Source organism: Budorcas taxicolor, chromosome 10, assembly GCF_023091745.1.
Source record: "Budorcas taxicolor isolate Tak-1 chromosome 10, Takin1.1, whole genome shotgun sequence".
NCBI lineage: Eukaryota > Metazoa > Chordata > Mammalia > Artiodactyla > Bovidae > Budorcas > Budorcas taxicolor.
In genome coordinates this window covers 19969413-19988650 of record NC_068919.1, presented here as the reverse complement: position 1 = coordinate 19988650, position 19238 = coordinate 19969413, and the positions used below count along the sequence as shown (strand labels likewise).

The window sequence follows — 19238 nt, the reverse complement described above, 5'->3', positions numbered from 1 at the left end:
AATTTGTTAAATTTGTTCTATGGTCAATATATGGCATATTTTAATAACAGTTTCATAAGCACTTATAAAAATAGTTTATTCATTTGTTTGGTGCAATATTTTAAAAATGTCAATTAAGTTAACTTTGTTAATTGTGTTCAGTTTTGTATTATGACGGTTTGCAGTTTTTATTTTGTTTGTATTTACTTGCTTTGTTCTACATATCCTATCTACTACTGAAGTGTATTAAAATCTACCACTAGGGACTGTGGGTTTGTTTAGTCTACTTCTTGTAGTTCTATCAGTTTCTGCCTTTCCTATTTGAGATTATGTTATGAGGTAATATATATTTGGGCTTCCCTAGTGACGCAGACAGTAAAGAGTTGCCTGCAATGCGGGAGACCTGGTTTCAATCCCTGGGTTGGGAAGATACCCTGGAGAAGGAAATGGCAACCCACTCCAGTATTCTTTCCTGGACACGACCCTAATGGCAGAGAGTGAAGAGAAACTAAAGAGCCTCTTGATGAAGGTGAAAGGGGACAGAAGCTGACTTAAAACTCAACATTTAAAAAATTAAGATCATGGCATCTGGTCTCATCACTTCATAGTGAATAGATGCGGAAAAAGTGGACACAGTGACAGATTTTATTTTCTTGCGCTCCCAAATAACCGCTGATGGTGACTGCAGCCATGAAATGAAGAGACACTTGCTGCTTAGAAGAAAAGCTGTGACAAACCTAGACAGCATATTAAAAAGCAGAGACATCTCTTTGCCAACAAAGGTCCGTCTAGTCAAAGCTATGGTTTTTCCAGTAGTCATGTACGGGATGTCAGAGTTGGATCATAAAAAAGGGTGAGTAAGAATTGATGCTTTTGAACTGTGGTGCTAGAGAAGACTCTTGAGAGTTCCTTGGATAGCAAGGAGATCAAATCAGTCCATTCTAAAGGAAATCAACCCTGAATATTCATTGGAAGGGCTGATGCTGAAGTTGAAGCTGCAATATTTTGGCCACCGAATGCAAAGAGCCAACTCACTGGAAAAAGACCCTGATGCTGTGAGATTGAGGTCAGGAGGAGAAGGGGGTGACAAAGGATGAGATGGTTGGATGGCATCATTGACTCAATGAACACGAGTTTTAACAAACTCTGGGAGATAGTGAAGGACAGAGAAGCTGGGCATGCTGCAGTCTGTGGGGTCACAAAGAGTTGGACATGACTGAACAACTGAACAACAACAATACATATTTAGAATCATTTTATTTTCCTTCTATATTAACTCTTAATAATATGAAAAGTCAACCATTTCACTATTTGCTTTCTCTTAGTCCACCTTATTCTATGTTCCTTTTCCTTTCTTTTCTTACCTTCTTTTGGAGAACTTTTTATTTTTACTTTCTTCTTCTATTATCTTGTTATAGTTAGATTGTTCTATTGTTCTTTCAAAGCCTCCCACAAAGATAACAGACACATCCCTGCCTTATTAACCTCTAATATAACATAGTACTTTTACCACTTCCTGGACATTTTAAGAATCTTAGAAGACTAACTCCACATCCTTACTCCTGACTTATACGTGTGTATATTGTATTTTAAATCCCATTTAACATTATCATTCTACATAGTCAACATCCACTTAGATTTACACAAATATTTCATCCATCCTTTGCTCCTCATTTCTTCTTCATCATCTGAATGTTCAAGAAAAACACACTTTATCTGATATGATTCAAGCCATCAATGTCTTGCCTCATGATTTCTGCATCCAAAATTTTATTTAAAATAATCTTTTTCTGCTCCTGGGTGACAAAGTTATCCTCCTATACTTTCTTCTACTAACTTTACAGTCTGTAGAGTAAATGAGATGGAGTTCCAAATAAGATGGAGTTCACTAATATTTTATTTGTCCAGTTCCATCAACATAGAGGCAAAGAAATAAACCGGTCATTCTACAGTTGGTCTAAACCTACTTTCCATCTAGCTAGAGCAACAGCTGAGTCAAGTGAGGTAACAGTTATATGAACTCTAAGACTTGCTCTTTTGGTTTTCAGAGATTATAAGTCCACCCACAGATAGCAGTAGAGAATATAAACATTCTATGCCTCTGCCAGCATAGAACCCCAATGTGCTCAATTCCTATCAATCAGAGTAGGAATGTGACCACTTCCCACTCTGAATCCCACAAAATGTACCAAGAGAAAGACTTTTATATAAAACATGAAACCACCCTAAACCACACAGCAGGAAGCATTCTATCAAATATAATACACTTGGAGACAACTTGAATGTCATGAGCTAACGTATACTTCCACATATCCAAGCAGTGTTGGATTTCCCTAATAGTAACAGAGGTCCTCAAGATTTTTATTTGAAACAAATATTTGCAGACAAGTCATAGGAGAGAGAGCAAATGTTCCTCTGGCAGTACATTTCCAGATGGAGGAAGAGCAGGGAAGATGGGGAGGTTGTGTGTACATGCCACGGTCATTTTCTTTGACTTCTGAATCACAGAACCTATAAGGGAGATGCTCTGATGGTCAGCGTTAGTTGAAAAGAAAAAAATATCATAAAATCAAACAGGTGTTACATTGAAAGCCACAGCACACTCCTTCCTAGGTGATCTATTCACCTGAAAGGTGGGAACACCAGTGCTTAGGATATGTGGTTCTCGGTCAGAGAAAGATAAAGCATTCTGAGACAAGAAAAGTGACCTTCCAGATGCCACAGACTGCACCCTTCTCTACCTTATACTACAGAGAACAATTAATTTTGAGCTTATACCATATTCTAGTCACTATTCTGGGAGTTTTACAAGTGTTACTCTTCTGATTCTGAAAACAACTCTTATCATAGAGCAGTAAATCTCCTATAGTTCTGCAGCTAGGAAATACAAGACCCAGCATTTGAGCCCAAGCAGCCTGGTTTAAAGCTTAGACTTTTAACTATTATGCTGTATTTGCCTTTTCTATATTAATGTTTAACAATTAGCAAAACCATAGAGTACAACAGGATTTTTAAAATTTATACAAGAAATATTTGCATACCTTGTACTGTAAGCTCTGCATGAGCTTCAATGGTCTCATTTCCATTATCAGCTATACAAAAATAAGTCCCAGCATCATCCTCGGTGACATCATTGATCTCCAGACTACCACCTGCCAGCAATACCAACCTTGCAGAGCTGCATTAAAAATATTGATATATTTCAGAATGAGAAATATGACACCTGAAAAACTCTCTACATAAAACAGATAAAACACTTATATTATTTATACAGCTATAGATGGACTGAGACCAATGTAAAATATCAGAATTTAATTTAGCCCAATTTACTTTGCTCATATTTACATGCATAAGTATCATAAATACAAATCAAAATGTTACAATGAATTATCTCTGACGCTAATTATTCCCAAAGGGATACCACTGTTGTGACCCAATTCCACTCCCCACAATCCATCCCTGCTTAACCACTCCACCTAGTTTGTTTTTTTTTTTCAAACTGTTTAATTCTGAAGTCTGGTTTCACACTGAGAGTCACACCAGCACAGTGATGCCACAGTCAAATGACTAACAGAGAGGGCAACATGTCAGATCAGAAACAGAAAGTCATGGGGTCACAGTGCCTACTGAAAGTTTCCAATGATAGCTTGGCTAGGAAAGGAAGAAAAAGAGGAAGGGAAGGGAGAGAGAAGAATGGTTGACAGCAATTTCCTGGGTGTGGCAACTGGGCACAAACTAGCCACCATCACATCATTATCAGCAAAGATGCTAAACATTACTGACCCAACTCTACATGACTTGAGTCTATTTAAAGAGAATATATATTTTTTTAATTTTTGTACAGGTAAAGTATTTTTATAAAGGAATTTTGCTATCTGTAACACTGTGGTATGTTATATATACATTATTTGAAGTAATCCCTGGAAAGTGAAATAGCTACCACAAGAAAAACTCATTTCCTGTCCCACTCCCTCCCTTTCTCTCTCTCTCAAAAAGAATATTTAAAAGGAAAGCTGAATCATTCTGTAACATCAAGGAAGAAATCACAAATCAATATTCTGATGAAAATTTTATAAAGTTAATAAGTTTAGTTAAATTTGGAGACTTTGGAGAGTTACGATTTCACTTTTACTTTAAGGTTTTGTTACTAACTGGCTTTCACAGGCAGATTTTTCTCATAGATCTTGATATTGTTATAGTTCCTGCCTGTATTTATGCTCAACAAAAAAGTTCTGATTACAATTTGGTTTTTCATATGAATTCCTGATGGGGAAGAAAAATCAGAGGAAATCACTATTCAGTCTGGGCCACGCTTAAAACAATTCTCATTGTAAGTAAAGTACTATACCGGTTTAAGTTTTAGTACACTGTGAATTTGAGTAATTAGTCTTCCTGAATCCAACAGGCAAGATTAAGTTTCTGTACCAAGAAGGGAAAACCAGAATCAGATGTGGTGACTTCTCTAAGAAATACTCTGAAAGATCATGACTAAATTTATCAAGTGGCCTTCCAATGTGAGCTATCTTAATTACACCCTCAAATTACAACTTCATGTGATAGAGAAGCTAGACAACATATAATGGAGGAAAGCAAGAAAGAATGACTAGGATAAAAGAAACAGATAAAACAAGGTTTGGGTACCTCACAAAACAAGGCAAATTTACAAAAATTAATATCCTATATTTTACTACTGGTCAAATTCACTACTATGTTTCATAAATGGAAAACAATATTCATAAAGGGGAAATCAGCCCTACACACATGATATCCAGGCTGAGTGGAACATAATTTGAAACATTAGTTAGTACTTTTGAAACTGAGGTATAGCAATTTATATCTAATAATTATACTAAGAAACATTCCAGATACTTGCTATGCCTCATATTTGCCATGAGTACAAGAACAGTAGAAGTCAGTCTTTCTTAATGCAGCTGATTTTACTTTCCTTAAAAGAAGTCTGGGAGGAAGAATGTCCAACAGATTCTCAGAAATGATTTAAGTTGTTCACGTAACATATGGTGGCTTATAGTACAAAGGAAATCAAGGTCTTAGAGCTCCAAAATTCAGAGATGCAGTCGACAGAAACAGTAAGTGGAAAAGTATTCATGGTCAATGGACCCAAACTGAGCACTGCTGGACATAAGGAGTGCATGTACATATGTGTCTCTGAGTAGCCGGGGGTCGGTTGAGGAGAACACGGTGTGCTAAGACCTATTTCTTTGGCCAAAGGGAAAGGCTTTTGAGTAGATTAATAACATGGTCAGATTCAGTGAAGAAACAAGTAGAAGTTGTAAAGTCACTGTAATGGAATTAAAGAGAAAAGGATGAAACATGGCAGTAACAACCGGGGTTAAAGAGAAGGCATGAAATAATGGCTATTCTTTGGAAAAGTTGGATGATGAAGTTAAAGAAAGGGATTTATTCATTCATTTAATAATTATTTACTGGTGTCTCCATGTATGTCAGGTAACAGCTGGGATATTGAAGCAAGCAAAAACAAAATCAGTGCTGTCATACAATTCAGAGGGAAAGACGGACATAAAAAATGGTAACTCTACACAACGGTAGAGTTATGGGCTTCCCGGGTGGCTCAGACAGTAAAGAACCTGCCTGTAATGCAGGAGACCTGGGTTTGATCCCGGGCTCGGGTAGTTACCCTGGAGAAGGAAATGGTGACCCACTCCAGTACTCCTGCCTGGAGAATTCCATAGACAGAAGAGCCTGATGGGTTATAGCCCATGGGGTCATGAACAGCTGGACACTACTGAGCGACTTTGGTATACGACACAATGGTATACCAAAAGAATCTGTCAGAAAATCAGAAAGAGACTTCACTGATAAAAATGATCTTTGAGCTGAGATCTGAAGAATGAATAGTAACTAACTAATAATGAAGGGGAGGAAAAGATTTCAAAAAGAAAGTCTAGCACATGCAAAGGATTGTGAAAGAAAGGATCACAGTGTATCTGGAGATCCAAAAATCACAAACATGGCCAGATGTAAGAATTAAAAAAGCAAAAATATGAGGATGGAGCCAGACCACACAAGGCTTTGAAAGCTATTTTAAGAATCTGAATCTTTAACTTGAAAGAAATGGAAGTCCAGTAAACATCTTTAAAAGTGGGTGGGAAGTTGACAATGATGTAGTTAAGACCTGGGCTTTGAAAAGACTGCTATGGCAAGGGCATTTGGAATGAGGCCAGAGTATATGTGGGGTTAAAAGGAGGCTACTGAAGTAAATGCCGTGACAGTCAATAGCACCTTGGAATAAGGTGTTAGCAATGCACATGAATTTCAGAGATATTTAGGAGGTAAAATGACAGATGGACTGGACCAAAAAGCTGAGGAAGAAACACGTCAAAAAAAACTCTTTAAGGTTGGGGCAGTAAATGTGAAGGGGAACACAGAAGGAAAATGACTTGTTTAATTCAGGTTTTTCTGTGTTGTTATTTGAGTGAGAGAGAGGTGAGCTTTTTTAAAGACAAAAGACAGGTAGCCACTGGAGAGGAAAACATCTGAAAAGAGGATTTACAAAAGTACTGGAGAAAATGGAAAATAATATCCAGAACACAAAAGAACTTCTTAGACACCTCTTCCTCTAAAACAGCAGGTGAGGAAGGGTAGGAGAAAGCTAATCTCACATACACTCTCATTTGCTTTTTTTCTTTAAACTTTTTAGAGGTACCTGTAGATTCACATGCAGGTCCAAGGAATAATACAGAGAGATCTCACGGACCCTTTACTTAGTTTCCCTCGACAGTAAGACCTTGTGGAACTATAACTAGGAGACTGACATTCCCACCACCAAAAAGATCCCTCCTGCTGATCTTTTACAGCCATATCCACCTCCCTCCCTCGCCCACCTCCTCATTGCCTGGCAACCACTACCCTGTTCTCCACTTCAATAATTTTTGCATTTCATGAAGAATGTTACATAAATAGTCACATGGTATGCAACCTCTGGCGATTGGCTTTTTTCACTCAGCATAATTCTCTGGAGATTCATCCAGGTTGTCGCAATTGTCAATAGTTCATTCCTTTTATTGCTGAACAGTAATTCCAGAGTATGAATAGACATTATTTATTTAATCCTTCACTCAATGAAAGACAGCTGGGTTGTTCCTAGTTTGGGGGTATTATGAATAAAGCTACTATAAATATACACCTGCAGGTTTCTGTCTGAACGTTTCAGTAGGATAAATGCCCAAGAATGTAAATGTTAGGTGATATGGCAGTTGCAACAAATTTCTTCAGAAACTGTCAAACAGCTCTTCTGAGTGGCTGCACCACTTCACATTCCTACCAGCAATGCCAGAGTGATCTCGTTTCTCCACATACTTGACAACATTTGGTATTGTCACTCTCTAAGTATGCAGTGGTATGTTATGGTTTTAATTTGCACTTCCTAATGGCTAATGATATTAAACAATTTTTCCTGTGCTTATCTACCATCTGTACATCTTTTTTGGTGAACCATCTATCTAAGATGACAGAGGATGAGATGGTTGGATGGCATCACCGACTCAAAGGACATGAGTTTGAGTAAACTCTGGGAGTTGGTGATGGACAGGGAAGCCTGGCGTGCTGCAGTCCACAGGGTTGCAAACAGTCAGACACCACTGAGTGGCTGAACTGAACTATCTAACTCTTCTGTCTACATTCTAACTGAATTATATACTTTTTTAAATACTGAATTTTGAGATACCTTTACACATTTTAGATACTCCTCCTTTGTTTGATATATGGTTGGCAAATATTTTGTCCCCACAAGAAAACTGTAGCTTTATCTTTTCATCCTCTTAACATGGTCTTTCACAGAGCAAAAGTTAGTAATTTTATTGTTAAGTTGCTAAGTCATGTCCTATTCTTTCATGACCTCATGGACTGTAGCCCTCCAGGTTCCTCTGTTCAGTGTTTCCCAGGTAAGATAACACAGCATTTACATGCACCCAAAATGTGAGGCATAATAAAATTCTCACTATATAATATTAGCTCCAATTCTTTCCATTTTCCAGAAAGACTGTGTAGAATTGGTTCTAACTCTTTAAACACTGATCAAATTCTCCAGTGAAGCTATGTGGACTTGCAGACTTTTGGGGAGAGTTTTAAAATTACAAATTTAATCTCCTTAAGAGTTAAGAGGGCTACTTAACTTATTTCATATTGGGTTAGATATGGTGGTTTGCGTTTTAGAGGAAATGGTTTGTCTCAGTCAAACTTATGTGATGTACAATTGTTTATGTTGTCATTCAGTCACCAAGTGGTGTCTGACTCTTTGCAACCTCATGGACTGCAGCACGCCAGGCCTCCATGTCCTTCACCACCTCCTGGAATTTGCCCAAGTTCATGTCCATTAAATTAGCGATGCCATACAACCTTCTCATCCTCTGTCACCCTCTTCTCCTTCTGCCATCAATCCTTCCCAGCATCAGGATATTTTCTACAAGATCCTGGCATCAGGCGGCCAAAGCATTGCAGCTTCAGCATCAGTCCTTCCAATGAGTATTCAGGGTTGATTTCCTTTAGGATGGACTGGTTTAATCTCCTTGTTGTCCAAGAGACTGTCAAGAGTCTTCTCCAGCATCACAGATCAAAAGCATCAATTCTTCAGCATTCTGCCTTCTTTGTGGTCCAGCTCTCACATCCATACATGACTACTCTACTACATGACTAGTAGTTGTTTGTTTGCCACGTCTGTAGTGGCAACCCCGGTTCAGTCCTAATATCGATCATCTTGTGTCGTCTCCCTTTTTTTCCAGTTCACTAACTCTTTCCTTTATCCCATTCAGTCTCTTGTTAGCCCATCTAATGAGTTGGGTTTTTTTTGTTGTAGTTGTTATTGTCTTAGTTCGAAATTTTCCATTTAGTTCTTCTTTAAATCTTCTATTCCTCTGAAGAGACTATCTCTTGAGATATTCTGCTTTTCTGTTTATTTCAAATGTATTCATAATTCCTTGTTGAGGCATTTTAATAACTGCTTTAAAAATCTTTCTTACATAATTCAAAGACCTGTAATCTCAGTTTTAGCGTAAATTGTTTTTTCTCATTTGAGATTTTCCTCATTCTTGATTTGGTGAGCCATTTTCCATTGACATCTGGATATTTGGGGCATTATGTTATAAGTTTCTGGATCTTACTAAACCTTTTGCTTGCAGGTGGCTTCTTCTGACACCCAGTGGAAAGGGGAGGTGCTACCTCATGAAGTCAGGTGGAGGTGGAAGTCCAGGTTCCACTCTCAGTCTTCACTGAATCTGAGGGGGAAGGGGGACTCCGCATTATGCCTTAGCAGGACCGAGAGTCCTGGCTCCTCATTACGCCTCCACTGAGCCTGCTCTCTGGCTGGGTGCAGTAAGAGTGCCTCGTTACTGTTCCCCACGTGGCGCCCAGTAACACCATGAAGAGAGAGGGTTCGCCCTTACAAGGTACTGCAAGTCCTAACTCTCCACAGGCCTCCTTTGATACCACCCTAGTGGAGAAGGGAAGCTGGGAAAGAGTGTCTCTGTCGCCAGGTGGGATAAAAGTCCAGGCTCCCCCGGCACCTCCACTGACACAGCAGGGGTGGGGGCCTCAAAATTGCTTGGTTGGGATGAACGTCTTGGCTCTCTACTTAGCCTCTGACACCACAGGGCAGGGAGGATGGGAGACTTCATCACAATCTGGTGAAGGCAGAGGTCGAGGCCTCCTTCTGGGCCTTTGCTGGCGTGGGAGAGGACGGGGTCACAGTTCTTTATGTGGTATTTGGCTGGAGTAGGAATGATTAGAGTAGCTGGAGTAGTTTTTATCTTGCTGCCCCTTTCTGGTCCTTTGGCTAGAGAAAACACACTTTGGTAGCGCATTTTTGTTTGTGCCTAGTGGTGGTTCCAGGTTACCAGCTTCTTCAGCTCAAGCTGGGATATACAAGGTAAAAACAAAACCCAGGGAACTTAACATCATGTTGTTTCTTAGGTCTAAGGTCCCTTCCTCTCTCCACCTTTCAGAGTCTTACATCTGTTCTACATGTAATGTCCAGAGTTTTCAGCTGTATGCAACAGGAAGAACAGGGGAAAATACTACTCAAATCTTCCCAGAAATGGAAGTCCTCCACTTGTCCTTTAAACAATCTAATTTTTCTACTATTGTCAATTGTAATCTAACATTAAGCATTTTTATAACCATAACCTGTTTCTTTTACAGCTGAGTTATATCATTCCACTAAAACATAACATTATTTAATTACTAAAGTACATTTTGCTGTCAGTCACTGTGCACTTTAGCATTTGTATTTTCTGAATTCTCTCCCTTTCAAATGAAACTACTCAATGAATGGGATACACTTCTACCACCACCCCCACTTCAATAGCTATGTTTGGTTTGGATCCAAACAAATGTGATCAAAAGATTAACCAAATATATCAATTCTTAACACATTTATAAAAGTCATGGAAATGTTTTGAAATACTCTTAACTAGTTCCTAAGATTAATAGTTGAGAAGGATGTCTAATAATTTGTTTGGTTTTTCTTTTTCACTAGAGCCAGCCCAGTTACTATCTAGATTTCTAGCCACATTTTTCTTTCAATTTCTAAATTTCTAATTTGAGGTCTATATAATTTATTAACTAAGGTCCATCCACACATCTCATAAGACTCTGGCAGAAACAAGGATATTTTGAATAATCACTTGTATCTAACCTGAAGCACGGTTGTGTTCCATTCACCTACTTACATTTCCTATACTACATTCAGATATTCAACCAAAATACATTGGTCACACTCTTCCTACCCAATTATATGCCAAGTACTGTGCCTGCGTCTGGAAACACCAGTGTGAAGAACACCAACACTGTCTTGCTCTTATATTCTTCTGAAGCTTCCTGAGACAGTGGTACGGCAAAGCAATGCTTCTCAGACTCTTCCACCACATAACTGAAGTGTTGAGATGCCTACAGAACTCAAGATGGGAGAGTCTACTCAATCTTCTCTCTCCTCCTTATCCTTAAAATTCGAAGTAATGTAACTAGGAAATTACTAAATTTGTCTTAATTTCTTCAAAGCACTTATTATAAACTGAAATTTTATGTTCATATAATTATTGCCTGACTCTTGTCCACTAGAATATGATCTCCCTAAGAGCAAAAAATCTATGTGGTTCACTACTCTATTTCCTGTACCTAGAATAGGGCCTAACATAAAGAGCATTTAATAAATATTTGTTGAATAATTATTGAATAAACAAATGAGAATCATGGAAATTCTCACTTTTATTTCTTATATAAGAAATCAAACTCTTATTATTTGTCTTCAGAATGTACTTCTACCAAGATAAAATATAAAAGCTTTAAAATAACCTATCTCAGCTCTCCTATTCCTGATACGTTGTTCTAACATGTAGCCAATCAAAATTTCTACTCTAAGAGCTTAAAATTTATATAGTTTATCTTAAGGTTCCTCATGTTTTCAGTTAGTGTAGGTTTAAAAAGATTCCCTTAAAGTCTTAGGAATTCTTTTAATCATATTTAGCTGGAAAACAGAGTGGGGGAAAAGGGAGTAAAGTACAGGCAGAAGTCGGTGACTGGACAGGTGTTCAGTAAGAAATCAGGTGACACTGAAGATGGTACTATCAGTCTGGCTAAAGGCACATGTGAGGAACAATCTGATTGTATTCTAGCATCCCCACTGATCAGTAAACGTTGATCACCAAGCTGACCAGACAGATACTCTTTTCCATATCTTGTTTACTGAACTACACAAATTAAGATTACCTGCTTACGCTGAATTAGTCAACTGGGAAGCTCTACACTTGCTCTATCCAAACAACAGCCACCAGCCACTCACACTTCAAATGTGGCTAGACTGACTGAGGGAACGTAAATGTAGGATCTGAAGCAGAACTAAACACAAACTTTATTGTTCTGGCAGAACTAAATTTCACTTTAACCAGTACATTGTAAAAATTATTGTATTTAGCAGTGCCATGTGTTCCAGAAAATTTTTAATTATATATGTGGCTTTCATCATGTCCCCATTGGACAGCACTGCTCTGGGAAAATGGTCCTCAACTGGGCATAATTTTGTCTCTTGACAGACATCTGGCAATGTCTAGAAACATTCTTGGCTGTCACAACTTGGGAGCGCTACTGCATCTCATGGGCAGAGGCCAGGGCTGTTATTGTACATTCTACAATGCACAAGATGACTTTGTTATGGAAATAAATCATACAGAACCACCACCACCTCCATCATCACCACCCAGTTCTCTTACCAGAATACAACTGAGAAAAACACCCATTACCTAAGGAAGTAAATGGCCCTACATGGATCACAGCCTTGTTGGGGTGAAGGGGCTTGCATAACTCGATGAAGCTATGAGCCACGCCACGCAGAGCCACACAAGAAGGACAGGTCATGTTGAAGAGTTCTGACAAAACATGGTCCACTGGAGGAGGGAATGACAAACCACTCCAGTATTCCAGCCACAAGAAGCCCATGAACAGGATGATAAGGAACCCGATGAACAGTATGAAAAGGCAGTATGACATGACACCAGAGGACAAGCCCCTAGGTCAGAAGGCCTCCAGTATGCTACTGGGGAAGAGCCAAGGGCAATTACTAATAGCTCCAGAAAGAATGAAGCAGCTGGGCCAAAGGGGAACAACACTCAGTTGTGGATGTGTTTGGTGGTGAAAGTAAAGTACGATACTGTAAGGAACAATATTACATAGGAATTTGGAACGTTAGGTCCATAAATCTAGGCAAACTGGACATGGTCAAGGAGGACATGTTAAGAGTGAACATCAACATCTTAGAAATCAGTGAACTAACATGGACAGGAATGTGTGAACTTAATTCAGAAGACTATTATATCTACTACTCTGGGCAAGAGTTCCTTAGAAGAAATGGAGTGGCTCTCATAGCCAACAAAACAGTCCAAAATGCAGTGTGTGCATGGGGAATTCACTTCAGTTGTGTCCAACTCTTTGTGACACTATGAACCAGAATCCACCAGGCTCCTTTGTCCATGGGATTCTCCAGGCAAGAATACTAGAGTGGGTTGCCGTTTCCTTCTCCAAGGGATCTTCCTGACTCAGGGATAGAACCTGTGTCTCTTATGTCTCCTGCATTGGCAGATGGTTTCTTTACCACTAGCACCACCTGGGACTTGCCTGAAATCTCAAAAATGATAGAATGATCTCAGCTCATTTCCAACAGAAATCATTCAACATCACAGTAATCAAAGCCTATGCCCCAACCACTAATGCTGAGGAAGCTGAAACTGACCAGTTCTGTGAAGATCTACTAGATCTAAGGCCTTCTAGAACTAACACCAAAAGAGATGTCCTTTTCATCACAGGGGACTGGAATGCAGAAGTAGGAAGTCAAGAGATACACAGAGAAATAGGCATGTTTGGTCTTGGAGTACAAAATGAAGCAGAGCAAAGGCTAACAGAGTTGTGTTAAGAGAACACACTGGTCATGGCAAACATCCTCATCCAACAACACAACAGACGACTCTACACATGGACATCACCAGAAAGTCAGTACTGAAATTCAGACTGATTATATTCTTTGCAGCCGAAGATGGAGAAGCTCTATACAGCCAGCAAACACAAGACCGGACTGACTGTGGCTCAACTCATGAGCTCCTTATTGCAAAATTCAGACTTAAATTGAAGAAGGTTGGGAAAACCACTAGGCCATTCAGGTATGACCTAAATCAACTCTCTTATGATTATACAGCAGAGGTGAAGAATAGATTCGAGGGATTAGATCCAGTAGACAGAGTGCCAGAAGAACTATGGATGGAAGGTTGTAACACTGTACAGGAGGCAGTGACCAAAACTATCCCAAAGGGGGAAAAAATGCAAGAAGGCAAAGTGGCTGTCTGAGGAGATTTTACAAATAGCTGAGAAAATAAAAGAGGTGAAAGGCAAGGAAAAAAGAAAAGATGTATCCAACTGCATGCAGAGTTCCAGAGAATAGTAAGTAGAGATAAGGCCTTCTTCAATGAACTATGCACAGAAATAGAGGAAAACAACAGAATGAGAAAGACTAGAGATCTCTGCAAGAAAAGTGGAGATATCAAGGGACTATTTCATGCAACAATATGCAAAGGACAGAAACGGTAAGGATCTAACAAAAGCAGAAGAGATTAAGAAGAAATGGCAAGAATACACAGAAGAACTGTACAAAAAAGATCTTAACGACTTGAATAAACATGATGGTGTGGCCACTCACCTGGAGCCAGACATCCTGGAATGTGAAGTCAAGTGGGCCTTAGGAAGCACTAGTATGAACACAGCTAGTGGAAGTGATGGAATTCCAGCTGAGCTATCTAAAATCTAAAGTACTACACTCAATAGATCAGCAAATTTGGAAAACTCAGCAGTGGCCACAGGACTTTGGGATTTCTTCACTCCAATCCCAAAGAAAGGCCATGCCAAAGAATGTTCAAACTACCATACAATTGTGCTTATTTCACATCCTAGCAAGGTTATGCTCTAAATCCTTCAATCTAGGCTTCAGCAATACATGAACTGAGAAATTCCAGATATACAACCTGGATTTAGAGAAGGCAGAGAAACCAGAGGATCAAATCGGCAACATTCGTTGGATCACAGAGAAAGCAAGGGAATTCCAGAAAAACATCTACTTCTGTTTCACTGACTATGCTAAAGCCTTTGACTGTGTGGACCACAAGAAACTGTGGAAAGTTCTTAAAGAGATGGGAATATCACCATACCTGTCTTCAGAGAAACCTGTATGCAGGTCAAGAAGCAATAGTTAGAACTGGACATGGAACAATGAACTGGTTGAAAATTGAGAAAAGAGTATGTTAAGGTTGCATATTGTCAACCTCCTTATGCAACTTCTCTGCTGAGTACATCATGCAAAATGGTGGGCTGGATGAATCACAAGCTGGCATCAAGACTGCCAGGAGAAATATCAACAACCTCAGATATGCAGATGATACCACCTAATGGGAGAAAGTGAAGAGGAACTAAAGAGCGTCTTGAAAAAGGTGAGAGAGGAGAGTGAAAAAGCTGGCCTGAAACTCAACATTCAGAAAACTAAGACCATGGCATCAGGTCTCATTACTTCATGGCAAATAGAAGGGGAAAAAGTAGAAGTAGTGACAGATTTTATTTCCTTGGGCTCCAAAATCACTGCTGATGGTGACTGTAGCCATGAAATTAGAAGACACTTGCTTCCTGGAAGACATTTATCTATGACAACCCTAGATAGCATATTAAAAAGCAGAGACGTCACTTTGCTGATTAAGGTCCGTATAGTCAAAAATTATGGTTTTTCTAGTAGTCATGTACGAATGTGAGAGCTGGACCATAAAGAAGGCAGAGAGTTGAAGAATTGATGCTTTTGAATTGTGGTGCCGAAGAAGCTTCTTGAGAGTTCTTTGGACAGCAAGGAGATCAAAACACTCAATGCTAAAGGATATCAACCCTGAATGTTCACTGGAAGGACTGATGATGAAGCTCTAATACTCTGGCCACATGATGTGAAGAGCCGACTTACTGGGGAAAAAACCCCTGATGCTGGGAAAGACTGAAGAAAAAAGGAGACGGGGGCAGGAGAGGATGAGAGGGCTAGATAGCATCACCAACTCAATGGACAACAATCTAAGCAAACTCCAGGAGATAGTGAAGAACAGGGGAGCCTGGCATGCTGCAGTTCATGGGGTTGCAGAGTCGGACATGACTTAGCAACTGAACAACAGCAACAAAAGGAAGTAATGACAGTTGTTTGGGAGGGAAAATAGGGTGGTCGATGTCAACAGAAAAGGCTTATGTGTAAGATGAAAAATCTGAGGTCATAGAAGGAAGCTGGTACGATTCTAAAAGTCAAAAACAAAAAAATGAGGAATACATTTTCTTTTACTGTGTAAAGGAAAAAACTATCATGACAAAATGTATATGAGAGTAAGGTAGACATCTCAGGTAGTTAGCATTAGAAACTCTTGGAACAAGTTAAGGGAGGAAATCCTAGGGCCTTAAGCTAAGAAGAACCAATGGAAAAATTATCCCTTAATATCTTAAAAGCATTCTTTAAACATCCTAATCATATACAGCATATAAACATATTTCAAGAATGATAAATAAGCATCATGATGTGTTTAAATAAAAATAAAAGAGATAACCTTTTTAAAATTAATCAGTAGTCTCAAATAAGATTAGACGAAGTCACAAGCCAAGGCTGAAAAAGGCTTTTAGGCAGACAGTGTTACCTTTCTGTGTCAACTGTCTCCTCATTTTTCATCCATCTAATGGCTGGAGTAGGAAGTCCTGAAGCAACACATGGCAACACTGCACTCTGACCAATGACTCTGACTAAGGAAGAAGGCTGTTTCAAAAACACCAAGCTTGATGTGGCACCAGGATCTGAGAAAAAAAAATTAAAACAAAAGAAAATGGTTAAGAGTCTGTGTGGCTTTATACAACGAAATAGTTTAAGCAAAAATGACAGGAAAATTCCATTTAAATTAGCAAGCATTTCTTAATAATTCCCGTGTACAAAACTTTGTCTGAGGCTCTCTGGGAGATTTAAACATGTTTAAGTGATAGCTCTTGCTTTCAGTGTCCTTACTAGTCACCTGAGTGAGATCTGACTTGACCTCCCTTCATTTTAAAAGATAACATAAGGAAAATACTTCATAAGTGGTACAAATAGGAAAAAGACTGAGCAAGCTCAGGACCTTAGCATCCTCATCACTCACAGAGATATCATAAGAGGTTTCCTTTCTTTTCCTTCCCTATACCTGTGTGCTACTTCTAAAAATCTTTGAGCTTCTTCTATTTAATTTGCTTATTGAGATAGTTACTCCTTTAATTTTTACAATGGTGCAACTATCAAGCTACCACTATATGTGTGTTCACACTTTACAGAATCACCCTCTTCTAGGCATATGAAAAGATCACACTCCTGGGGTAGAAGATAGAGTTATCTATTAGATGGGGGTGATATTTCTAGTTTGTTTTTTTTAATTGGAAGATAATGGTTTCATAATATTGTGTTGGTGTTTGCCACACATTAACATGAATAAGCCATAGGTATACACGTGTCCCCAGCCTCTTGAATCTTCCTCCCAACTCCCACCCTTCTAGGTATCATAGAGCACCAGCCTAAGCTCCCAGCATCAGAAAGCAATTTCCCACTGGCTATCTGTTTTACATATGGTAACGTATATGTTTCCATGCTACTGTCTGAATTCATCCCACTCTCTCCTTCCCCTACTGTGTCCGCAAGTCTCTTCTCTATGTCTGCGTCTCCACTGCTGCCCTGAAAACAGGTTCATCAGTACCATCTTTCTACTGTTAAGTTTTGAGAAGAAAGACTGTTCTCAGGCAGAGATGAGATTCTTTGCTCCAAACTCTTAGGAAAACATTTTCTATAACAATTGCGACAACCACCAGAGCTGGCTTTAAACTTGTGTAACTAATCGATGACAGTTCTGTAGTCATGATAACAAATACTGTATAATAGTTCAGCACAACTCTCTTCAGTGAACATGCTTTGAAAGCCAACCAATGAGTTTATCCAATGCCTCTAAAAGTTCTTAGCCATTCAGTGGTGGAATCCCTTGCTTCTAAGGCTGACATTGTTCTCATCTCTGTAACCAATGATAAAACATGTTTCTGTTACTGACATCAACCCATCCCAGTCTCCTAACCAACACACTAAGAACAATGTCTTTCAAAAAATTTTACAGGAGACTGTTGGTTTAGTCACTAAGTCATGTCTGACTCTTGTGGCCCCATGGACTGTAGCCTGCCAGGCTCCTCTGCCTATGGGATCCTCCAGGCAAGAATACTGGAGTTGGTTGCCATTTCCTTCTCCACAGGATCTTCCCGACCCAGTCTCCTAACCAAGAACAATGTCTTTCAAAAAATTTCACAGGATATTAGCAGTCTGCATTATTCAAGATGACTATGCTTTACAATCATAGTTCTCCCTTAGGTAAACAAAACAATCTGTATTTTTTGTTTCAGATATTTCATGGTGGTTCATCTTTTGACACCAAGAATCTTACTTATTTACCTCAACCTGGTCTGGAGGATTTGTGATACAGACTCAGAGAAAAAAATATCACCTCTGCCATGAAATAAGACCTCTTCTATATAAAAGCAAGTCAGAAAGTAGGTTGGAAGACATTGCTATAGAGCAATAGTTCTTTCTTTTCCTACCCTGAACTAGGACTTCCCTGGTGGCTCAGACAGTAAAGCATCTGCTTATAATGCGGGAGACCAGGATTCAATCCCTGGGTCGGGAAGATCCTCTAGAGAAGGAAATGGCAACGCATTCCAGTACTCTTGCCTGGAAAATCCCATGGACGGAGGAGCCTGGTAGGCTACATATAGTCCATAGGGTCACAAAGAGTCAGACACAACTGAGCGACTTCACTTTCAGTTTCAAATTTTTATTGAAACAAACAAATCTGTATATTTATTGGCTTCTGTGTACCTATTACCATTCTTGGCAGCAGACAAAATTCCCTGCCCTAGTTGAGCTTACATACTAATAAGGGGAGAGAGACAACAAATAAAAGATATAGTGTGTCAGATGGTGATATATTCTCAAGTAAAATGCAGGGGGAGAAAGCACTGGGGCAGAAATGGAAGACTGTTGTCTTAAACAGTGGTCAAGGAAGGCTTCACTGATAAATGGTATCTGAGCAGAGAGGTAAGACAGAGAGTCAAGCAGAGCTATCTGAAGGAAGAGGATCCAGGCAGAGAAAATGGTAAGCAGAAAGACCCTAAAGCAAGAGCATGTGTGCAGTTGTCTAAAAACATCAGGTGGCAACAGTCACACAGTGAGGCAGAGATGGGGATGAGATGTAAGAAGACAGATGGGGAGGGAAGCGGCATTAGGATTACACAAAACCTTACAGTCCAAGGGCTTTTAACATTTACTCTGAGATGGGAAACTATTAAGAGGCTTTGAGCAAACATGTGACATGATCTAATAAACATCTTAAAAGAGAACTGTGGGTGCTGAGCTGAAAATACACTGAGGAACAATAAGGGCAAGAATGACGATGACAAAGAAAGAAACTGCATTAAAAAAAAAATCGGTTCAAGGGCCATCAGGAATACTCTCAAGAGTGGTTGCTCATAATGTTGGCCTCCCTTTGCAAGCCAATCCATGGGCTAAAAAAAAGTGTATACAATCATTATATATATATAAACTGCCCAAACAAGGTAGGAATGGTCCAATTATATTCATAAACTAGATTTGAAATATAAGAAATATGAAATACAGCAGTTAGAAC

At 39.2% G+C, this 19238-nt stretch overlaps 1 protein-coding gene across 1 annotated transcript in view; it reads right to left on the bottom strand.

Annotated features, from left to right (window-relative positions):
• NEO1 (neogenin 1) overlaps positions 1-19238 on the bottom strand; it is a 234430-nt gene that overhangs the window by 136796 nt on the left and 78396 nt on the right. The window contains exons 4-5 of the mRNA XM_052646281.1: positions 16197-16350; positions 3021-3157 (exon numbers count right to left, since the gene is read on the bottom strand). Of these exons, the coding sequence (XP_052502241.1) occupies positions 3021-3157; positions 16197-16350 (291 nt within the window). The remainder of the gene's footprint in view (positions 1-3020; positions 3158-16196; positions 16351-19238) is intronic.